We start from the raw sequence: 10,323 nt of genomic DNA, 5'->3' as shown, positions 1-10,323 counted from the left end.
CATTATGATTATATCGTTTAGATGATAATTAAATTTGTAATAACAAGAATGACTGTGTTTGGGTAGTGTTAGTGATGTCTTCTCCCCTTATCGCTTTCTTTCTCTCTCTCTCTCTGTTTCTCTGTGGCCCAGAAACCAATCTTCTTTGTTTGCTTCTTTTTCTGAAACAGTGTCCGGCTGCTGGTGGTTTAGGTTTCTTGGGTGTGGTAACTCCGCTTATATATTTACATACTCAAAGGTATCGGTATGATTTTGGTATATGCGGCATTATCATATATATATATATCTATATATAGCCCTAGGGTGAGCATTTTATAGGTTTACAAAGCATTAGCAAAATACACATACGCTCGGTTAATAGACAATTGGCTGCTCACTTCACTTCACTCTCTTTCTATCTCATCTATATAGATCTACATTAGAAATCAAGTACATAATGTGTTTAGTGTTGGGGATTTAAAAGCAGACCTGCTACAACATCGTTATTGGAATATCGTATTTTAAGAGTATCGTAATTGTGTAATGCATGTTCACATCTAGAATTTCGTTCTTGTGCTTTACTTTAAATCTTTTTTCAAAATCAAACGGAATACACATAAAAAAGACATTTGAAAGCTGGCCAATGTCAAATGGCAATAGAAGCGTTAATTAATCGTTAATATTTATACGTATGTAATTTTATAAAAGTACAAAAAAGTCTGTTGTTGCTTGAGACACAAGGAATTAACGAATTAATCAAATCGATCGAATCAATCGCACTTAACCAACCGATTTATATATACAATACAGACATTTAGTCGCTATTTGCCAAAAGCCTAACTCAAATACACTACAATCTTCGATCAAGCTGCACCGCATTATGTGTGTTTGTAGTTTAAAGTATGTATCTTTTTCATGTTTGCTGTTTGCCTTTGTTTTTCCAGTTGTTTTTTTTTTGTTTTGTATGTTGTAGTATTATTTTATAGATTACGAGTAGTAATATTCTATGCGCTATTCTCATGAGATGCTTCCGCCGTCTGTTGTGTTGTGCTCACAATTTACGTGCCATTGGCCTTTGGCAGTGAGCGCACCAAATATAGCTTTTCGCCCTGCTTGTTTGTGTAGATGGGTGCTCTTTGGTAGTGATCGACGAGCTGGTCCAGCGAATGGAACTTGCGCTGTCCAATGCAATACATATTCTGCTCGACGTGCACACGGAAATGCTTGTTGCGTCCGGGCGCCTTGAGGGAAACCGAGTAATCGCCCATCTATACAATAAAGGAATTCATTTTGCGAATGAGTATCATCATCAATTGTGAAATTATTCCATTACTCACATTAGTCTCACTGTCTCTGATGAGGAAGTCACCGTCGTGGCCGTGTCCATTGAGCACGGTGTCGCATTGGCTGCGCGTGATGGCGCCATAGTACCACGACTTGCCTGCCAAATTGGGACGCTCGATGGGCTGTGATGGTTGCGAGGATTTGTTGTTGCCCTCGTTGCGACGCTCCATGGAATCGCCTCCGTTGCCACTGGAGTTGGCACCGTTGCTAGCAGCCTGCTGGTTGCCATTGCCAGCATTGCCGCTGGTGTTGCGATATGGCGTGGCCAAGTAGTCGTTTAACTCTTGTAGATAATTGCGTGGAACTAAACCGACTTGGCCCTGGTTGTTGCGTGCCTTATACCAGTCCGGATCGGAGGCGGGCCTGTCGACAATCTCAAGGCGATCGCCCTTCTCGAACGACAGTTCTTGGTCGTTATTCGACGTGAAACTGTAGAGCGCAACCTGAAAACAGAAGAGTGTTTTTAACTATTTTCTTTTCTTAAATTAAATTTAAAAACTTACCACAATGTCAAGCACATTCTCCGCCATGGCATAGGTGTGTATCTCGCCATCGTTATCACAATCTTCGGTTGTGTAATTGCTGGGGAACCAGCCCACTGAGTTGCCACTCTGGCCACGCCACCAGCCATCATTGGACTTCTCCAGTATGAGGATGCGGGTGCCTTTCGTGAGCGATAGCTCATCCGGCTGCTGCGCCTGATAGTTGTACTTCACAATGGCGCTGCCAATTGCCTCCGATGGATCTGGGGGCAGGCGACGCGACATGGTTGGACTCTCGATTTGACGCGACGGCGAACAATTGGGCAGTGTCTTGGACCCGGAGCCCTTTTTCACCTTCTTCTTGATGCTACAAGAGACAGACAGATTGAGTGTGTACAACATTTGGGATTAGTTAGAGTTCACTTGGTGGTAGACTAAAGTACAGAGTGGGAGGGTCATAAAAGGGTTTGATTGGGGCTCAACACTTGATAGATTGTTGGGGTGGATAGATACAATATGTAGGTGTGTGTGTGTGTGGGCGGATCGTGCTTGGGAAGAAGTTCTACTTGGAAAGTATAACAGAAAATAGAATTTGTTTACTGTAGAGTACAAAAGCCAAAAGCGTTTCAAAATTAATTACAATATAAATTACTAAATACGTAATGGATACGAGATAATAGAATAAGTGAGAGGTGAATTGTAATCAAAAAGCAAAAGTAGGAAACTCGACAGATTCTTTTTTTCTATTCTTTTTTTGGGGTTGTCTTATTTCTGCTGAAATCAGAATAAAAAGAATACTTAAATTTTTAGTTTGAATTCGTAACTAGTATAATGATGACGATGATGATGTTGATGATGACACTTTTTTGGATTTACTCAATCGGTTGGTCAAGAGGTAAAGTGCATCAACTATCAACTATCAGCTCGGGTGTAAAAACGCACCTGTCGAAGAGCGAGGGCTTCTCCTTCTTCACATAGTTGCTGGGCACATAGCCGGACTGATTGCGACTGTTCTGGACACGCCACCAGTGCTTAGAATCGTCGAGCAGGAGATAGCGCTCGTTCTTGCGCAAATCCAGCTCCTGGGCGCCTTGGGCAGCATAGTCGTATTTGGCCACCACATAGCAGACGTCTTCTTGAGATTTTCCTGTGCACAAAAGAATTCGCCGAATTAATGTTGGATATTCGTATTGTATTCTTGAGTTTTTACTCACCGTGCTTCATGTTGCCCGCCATTGATTGTGGTCCAGCGTTGCCAGCGGCACTGCAACTGGAGTTACCGCTGCTGCTGCCGTTGCTGTAGTCGCCAGTTGACGCTGGCTGGCCGAAGGTCACACTTTTGTGTTGGGCACTGCAACTGGAGGCCGTCGACAGTGTGCGATGATGCTGCGCCTGCGCCGCTGCTGACGATTGACGCTGATGATGCGCTGGCGAAGAGCCGGGTCCTTGGGAGCGATAGGTGCTCTGATAGTTCTGATGCTGTGGCAGCTGCGGTGGATACTGCCCAGCTGTGTTGTTGCTGCTGCTGTTGTCCGCGGAGGAGTTGGGGATGTTGCGCGCAAATCGCTGTGGATATTCCAACATTCCACTGTGGCCTCCTCAGTGGGCCTCGCCGTTCGTTGGCCCGGCTGCTGTTGCTGCTGCTCCTATCGAGAGTTGAGGCCAGTTAAGGCCACGGCTACGTGTGATTCAATAGTTTCTTCTACTTCAAATGGCAGCAACAACAACAACAAGGATGACAACAACAGCAATTAGCAATAGCAAAGCATGAGCAGCAGCAATAGCAACAAATTGTTCTTGCTTCTAATTCTGTTTACGATGATTATGTTATTCTTCTAGATGATGGTGATGATGATGATGGTGTTTGCGTTTGTTGTGGTTTCTGTGACTTTTGTGGTTTATGGTGAGTGGCTGTTGATGTTGTTCGTGTTAGTCTTGTAGCTTTTGATGCTGCATGTTGCATGTTGCTTCCACTTGCCAATGCATACTTTGGCTGCATTTGTTGTTTCAGTTGTCGTTGTTGTTGTCGTTGTGATTGTGTTGTTGTAGTTGTTGTTGGTGTCGTGTTGTGTTGTGGGAGCAGCAGAGCACGCAAATGAAACGTTTACGAATGCGACGAGAATGCAAACAAACAAACGTGAAAAAGAGAAACGTAAAAACGAGTCAAATATAAATATAATAAAAACAAAGCGATGTGAGAATGTATGTATGTGTGTGTGAGTGGGTGTTGCAATGTGTGTGTGTATGTGTGTGACTCAAAGAAGCAGCTGTGAAAAAAGCATTTAAAGCTATTACAAGACCTAAGTGCAAATGCCAAACTTAGTAGCAATAATAGAAGTAGTATTAAATTGACTATATACTTTTAATGTTTTAACTTAAATACAATAAATAATTCGCATAATTGAAAACAGAAAACGGACCATCGGGCAAGGATATAACATATGTGAGAGCAGTTCAAAGTGTGCGGGATGATGATGATGGTAAATGGTGGAATTGGATATAGAGCTTCGAAAGGGGGCCAACAAATTCCATATTGACTTCAACAAACAAGTAAAATAGCTACAGCATAGACTGATCCACTGTGAGATACCCGTTTCATTATTCTTCAAGTTTTTAATTCTTATTATCGCTGATATCTAGGTGTTCTATATATTATTTATAATATCAATATCAATTATTACAAATTGGTGAGTCAGTGATTGAAGTTTTCCATAATGAAAATGATTAACTTCAAGTTTTATTTCTAGCTACAAACTATAATTAGTAATTAATATTTTTATAAGGAAATGAATTAAAACATAATCTTCTGAATCTTCAATGATATATGGAATACTTCATTAAAAAAAAAATACTTATTGTGCATTTTATATCGAATCGAAATCATTCTTTTCGGTCTCTGCAGACATCTTCTGTCTATTACACACATTTTGCATCTGTGTAACGGGTATCAAAAGCCAATCGAGGACGAGTGCCAGTTGAGTTCTTAATTGATTGCATTGAGCTTTGATTCCACAACCACAACATCGCATTGTCCACTGTCAAAGACCAGCTCAAAGCTTGTCTGAGATTCAAGATTGGGGCTGTGGCTGCGTCGATGAGTCACAAACAGGAATTGAAATTGGAACTGCTCGAAACTATTGACAAAGACAGACCAACAAAATTTGGCTTTTGCATTTGTCTGTCCAAAATGTGGTGTTAGCAAAGACCACAAGAATATGAGCTATTTGTTTACGTAATTGCCCCAGCAGGTAAAAGAGATAAAAAGATATTAAGAGAGGAAGAGAGAGAGAGACTTTAGAGAGCTGGAGGTGTCGAAAGGTTGTTGGCAGCGAGGCAAAAAGCCAAGCAAAGTCAATGTCAATAGACCACGCAAAATGGCCAATAATTAAAGATCAATAAGTCAACCTTTCGTTTCGTCTCGAGTTGAAGGTCGCTTTCAGCTCAATATGCCAGCCAAGTTGCCTACTCATAAGGCATTTGAGTTTTTACCATGAAATGGAAATGTTGTCATCAGCGATAAGCGTTCTTTCTGCCTCTGACAACGCAAATGGAAAATGCGACATGGGAATCGTGTTGTTTGTCGAGCGAGTGAAGGCGAAAGTTTCATATTTATACACCCGGTAACCAAAGGGTAAAAAGGTGTTGGTGACCGTTAAAAAATGCATACAAATTTTTAGTTTATAATTTGAGTCGTAAACTAGAGAAAAACAACATGAATCAAATGCAATTTAAAGTTTAAATTATTAAATATTATACAGTACTATGTTATATGAATGAAACAGTGAGTAAATAATCGCTTTTTTTTGGAATAAATATATAAAAGAATTTATATAGAAAACTTGAGTTGATGCTATCGCTTTAATGTGCGGAATTTATAATATATATTTTTCTCCTCACTATCATATTTCTTTTTGAAAAATTTGTTAAATATTTATTTTTTTTATAAATAAATTTCACTATTGATGGACGATCCCTAAAGTTCGCTTCTGGTATCTCGCAGTCGTGTAGACCCAACTGCAGCTTTCTTACTTGTTTTTATTTGATTGTTTTGACACAAACAACTAATTATGATTCGTTCTTCCGCAAACTTGGCATCAACTTCAGTCTTAGTTTTCACTCGAGAGAAAGCTGAGAGCATAACTGAATGACAAGGCAAAGAACTCGAACTCTAAATCGACTTTTGAGAGGGCCAAAAACTGAAACTGAGACTGTGGCAAGGCCATCACCGCTGGACAGGGGCTGAGCTAGCAGACTTGGCTGCGCTTGGATGGTTTCTATTTATGGCCATTGAACTGTTGTGCGGAGCTACTGCGTCCAACGAAAAGCTTGTCACGCTGTGTTTACTGCTTATTTGTTGTTATTAGAGGAGGGGAAGCGACATGGCCAAGGTAGCGTGGAGTCGCTTTTGGAGACAGTTCGTCAAAGAGAAATTGAAAGAGTTGCACGTGCTCGAGTCGTCGAGTTTATGAGGCGGAAAGTTGTTTGTTGCCTGCCCCACCAAGGGGATGCTAGAAAAGCGGGGGCTGGAGGCGGAAGTGTGTTCGTTCCAATCAACAAACACGGAGACGAAGACGAAGACGGAGAAGACGCAGCGAGCATATCAAGAAACACTCAAAACTGGCCCCAAACTTATTGAAACAAATTGAAAACTAACAAAGCAGAGGGGGAAGGAGAAATGGGAGGCAAGGCAACGGGGAGGGGAAATTGGAATGGGGACAAGCTCTTAAATCACTGAAAATAGAGCAGACGTTGCGTTATCTGCTGACAAGGGGCGAGGCATAAGGGCAGCCACAAAGCAGAACTACATATAAACATAAATCTTGGGAGCGAAGTCAATATGGGATCAGCATATCTATCACTCTTCACTCTTTGGTCTCCGGAGTATCGAGTAGAGAGCGACCTGTGTCGTGTGGATTCTAAATTATGTGGATTGTGGAACGAGAGTCGCGTTAGCGGTGGTGGTTGTTTGTTGAAGGGGGCGGAAAGCGGGCGCGAGAGCCGAACAGATTGCTGACACATATCGCCACGGGCGGTATTCCGGACATAGTTACCAAAAAACGAAATCAGAGTTACAAAAGCCCAAGCATGGACCAAGCAAGAGCGAAAGAGTGCGCGCTTTGGGGGTTGCAATGCGCAACACCCATCGCGAGAGGGAGAGAAAGTGAAAGATGAAGATGGCCAAAGCAGTGCAAAGAGAACAGCAGATGCGCAATTCACAACACCTACACACACACACATCCGCACACGCAAAGACATGCACATGCATATGCATATCGCGTATGTATGTATGTCCTGGCAAGTACCGTTGGCCGGTGGTGAAGAGCGTGCTATGCAAACTGCGCTCCGCTAGCAATGCTATGTGTGAGTGGTGTGGCAGAGAGAGAGAGAGCAGAGAGCGCAAAGCAAACATAACAAATGTGAGAGTGTCGTTAACGAGTTAGAGAGTGAATGAGAGCGAGCGAGAGAGAGACAAAACAGGAGCTAAACAGGAGCAGCCGTATATTTTGTGTGTACCTACCGGAGACGAAAGTTTTGGCGACGGCAACGACGACAGCGCAGAGACGGCGACGTAAGGCAACTCCTAGCAGCAGCCAACGGCCCCAGCCCTTTGTGAAGCAGCAGCAGCAGAAGCACTCATGTAAAAATGCACTTTCTTCACACGCAGCAAACAATATTCAAAATTTTAGCAAAAGTGTATTGCACTCTTTACACGACGTTCACAATAATAATAATACACTTTAAAAGTACATTATGTGTGTACATCTGTTCGTGTGTGAGTCTGTCTGTTGTATGCACGTATGTATTGTACGTATATGTATATTATGTATGCTGTCCAGATGAAAATTACACAAAACTAACGATTTTCTTGAATTTGTACACTTTCCGTATCGAATTAGAACGCAACCGCACTTTATTGCATTTAGTGAATGCAATTGAATACTTTTTAAGTAAGATTTCGCGTTAAATTATAAATTTTTTTAAGCAGTTTTACCGGAGCCACTTCTTCGTCGCTCTCTACAATTTCGATAGTATTTTGATGTCGCCCACATCGATAACATTATTTGCTTGCGTCGAGTACATTTGCAAAACAGCTGTGGCATCGATATCATACATTGCGCGATTATCGATAGCTGTATTTAGATAAGACGTTCCACTGACTTTGGTTAGATTTGAATAAAATCAATATGTGATCAAACATCTAATTTTGTTTTAATTAATTACCATTTTATATTGGAAAAATATACCGACATATAATTTAGAGTGTAACCAGGCGACAATTATTAGCTGGTTGTTTTTTGGTATATCTCCTCGATTTCAAAAGTGTATTATAAAAATTAATCCTTCGGTCACACCAAGATACATACATATGTTCAATAAATCGATGCTTCGGTAGTGCGATCAAAACACGCAGAATTTAATTCTTAATGTTAAGTTAAACTTTAAAATGTTGAAGAGCGGAAAGCTGTGGATTCCGCGGCTAAGCCGCTCCTACACAGCCAAGTCAAAGCGCGTTGTCCTGGGTCAAGACACCACCAAGATTAAGAGTAAAACACTCAGTCTCATTTAACGTTTGCTTGACTCAATTTCGGTTACTCAATTTTAGATTACGAACCCAAAATATCGGCGACACATGAGAATCGCGTGTATGTTTGGGGTTTCCAGGAAACCGGCGCCCTCGGGCTGCAGAGGAACATCAAAAAGGCTCAGGAACGTTACACAGAAATGGTGCATCATCCAACGCGCCTGCAATTCTCCAATAACAATGATATAACTGATGTAACTACTGGTTACGGCTTTACAGCTTATGCCGTTAATCGCTCCGACGGCGAAACGCTCTTCGGTAGTGGCCTCAATACAGACTGCCAACTGGGCTTGCAGCCTAAGCCCAAGAGCAAGGAACCCGCCAATCTCGATGTCATTATCTATCCCACGGCCATAAAGTTACCACGTGAGGCAGGCGATACGGATGAAGGGATGAAGGTTCGCAGCATGTCCGCTGGACGAGCTCATCTCGTTGTGGTCACCCAGAATGGAGCTGTGTTCACGCTGGGCAACAATTCTTATGGTCAATGTGGTCGACCAATCATCGAAGATGAATGCTACACACGCAGTGCGGTTATACACAGAATACCACAGGCGGACATCTGTGGCGAACAGGATGAGATCGTAAGCGTCGAATGTGGACAGGATCACACCATGTTCCTGACCAAACTGGGCAAGGTTTACACTTGTGGCTGGGGTGCCGATGGTCAGACAGGACAGGGCAATTATTACTCCGCTGGAGTCATCACTCTCTCATCGCTGGCGACATCGAGAAGGAGCGAATTGTGCGCATTGCTTGCGCATCAGACTGTGTGTTGGCCCTGAACGAACATGGCGATGTCTTTGGCTGGGGCAACTCGGAGTACGGTCAGCTGGACGATTCGCCAGATGCGGAAATGCAAATCAACTCTCCGCGGGCGCTGCAGCTGACAAAAGGCATTGGCAAGGTGAAAGATGTGGCTGCGGGGGGGTTCCTTTTGCATGGCACTCAATGATCAGGGTCTGGTCTACACCTGGGGCTATGGCATCTTAGGCTTTGGTCCCTTCGTGGAACAGACTTCAAGGCCACAGCATCTGCTACCACCGCTCTTCGGACGCAATGACTTCAGCAATGCAACCACAGTTGTGTCGATTGGCTGTGGCGTGTTTCACATGGGCGCCGTCAACTCCGATGGTGACTTATTTATGTGGGGCAAGAATCGATTTGGGCATCTGGGTTTGGGCCACAAGAAGGATCAGTTCTTTCCCTTTAAGACGGCCATCAATGGCAAGGTGACGAAGGTAGCTTATGGCGTAGATCACACGATAGCTCTATGTCGACCTCATATATAAAAAAAAACCAATAAAGTTAAAAAACAGTTTAAAGATCACAAATTCGCGTTTTAATACATTTAAATCGATTAAAGAACATTTAGATTAATTTGTTTTGTTTGTCCGATGTTGTTGTTGTTTCTCTTGCGATGTAAATAGCTTTACCGATTCGTCGTTCTATACAATATGTTTTGGTTTAATTAATTTGCTTGCTTACTTGTTTTTAGTATTTAGAGATATAGAGTTTTAAATCGTAGTATATATAATATAAAATATGTACTTGGAATTGAATGCAGTGTGTATTTATATGTATCAAGTGTGTTTTGGGATGCTTGTCTTTTTGGGCTTAGCGTCTCCCTTTTTCCCATATACAATAGATATTTTTGTTGTTTTGAGTGAGTCCCCAATTCTAAACATTATCCTGAACATCTGACCACTTCTTTCTTTCACTCTCTCTCTCTCCAAGCACTACACTCGCTTTGTATTTGTCACAATTTCGTCGAATCGCATTAGATTGCTTTCTAGGTACATTTCTCATTTAGGGTCTAGGTCTATAATTTACTATTCTCTCTCGGAGCTCAACAATTTGAAGCCTCCTCCCATCTGCTGATGCCAGTTGATTTATAAGCATGCGTCTCGAAACTACAGACTACAAAAATTGAGG

General features: G+C 42.2%; 2 protein-coding genes across 4 annotated transcripts; one reads left to right on the top strand and one right to left on the bottom strand.

Annotated features, from left to right (window-relative positions):
- Window positions 1-923: 923 nt before the first annotated feature.
- On the bottom strand, window positions 924-7,846 carry LOC133850846 (cytoplasmic protein NCK1). 3 transcript variants are annotated; one of them, XM_062287086.1, is made up of 6 exons: window positions 7,324-7,846; window positions 3,020-3,451; window positions 2,748-2,952; window positions 1,827-2,172; window positions 1,317-1,766; window positions 924-1,247 (listed from the first exon to the last, which is right to left on the bottom strand). In XM_062287086.1, exons 2-6 carry the CDS (start codon window positions 3,387-3,389, stop codon window positions 1,038-1,040), a joined length of 1,581 nt encoding a protein of 526 aa, XP_062143070.1. In that variant the 5' UTR covers window positions 3,390-3,451; window positions 7,324-7,846; the 3' UTR covers window positions 924-1,037. The 3 variants fall into 3 exon arrangements, with proteins under 3 accessions (XP_062143070.1, XP_062143069.1, XP_062143071.1); XM_062287085.1 differs by having other exon boundaries at window positions 3,020-3,798; window positions 7,324-7,845; XM_062287087.1 differs by lacking the exons at window positions 2,748-2,952; window positions 3,020-3,451 and having other exon boundaries at window positions 7,324-7,845.
- Window positions 7,847-8,033: 187 nt separating this feature from the next.
- Window positions 8,034-10,196, top strand: LOC133850848 (RCC1-like G exchanging factor-like protein). The gene is given in 4 exon segments (XM_062287089.1): window positions 8,034-8,350; window positions 8,410-9,098; window positions 9,101-9,313; window positions 9,315-10,196. Coding segments are annotated over 4 exon segments (1,368 nt in total). The 5' UTR covers window positions 8,034-8,250; the 3' UTR covers window positions 9,681-10,196.
- Window positions 10,197-10,323: the final 127 nt, after the last annotated feature.

The sequence above is a fragment of the Drosophila sulfurigaster genome, chromosome 2L, assembly GCF_023558435.1.
Source record: "Drosophila sulfurigaster albostrigata strain 15112-1811.04 chromosome 2L, ASM2355843v2, whole genome shotgun sequence".
Lineage (NCBI taxonomy): Eukaryota > Metazoa > Arthropoda > Insecta > Diptera > Drosophilidae > Drosophila > Drosophila sulfurigaster.
This window is presented reverse-complemented; position numbering and strand designations above follow the sequence as displayed.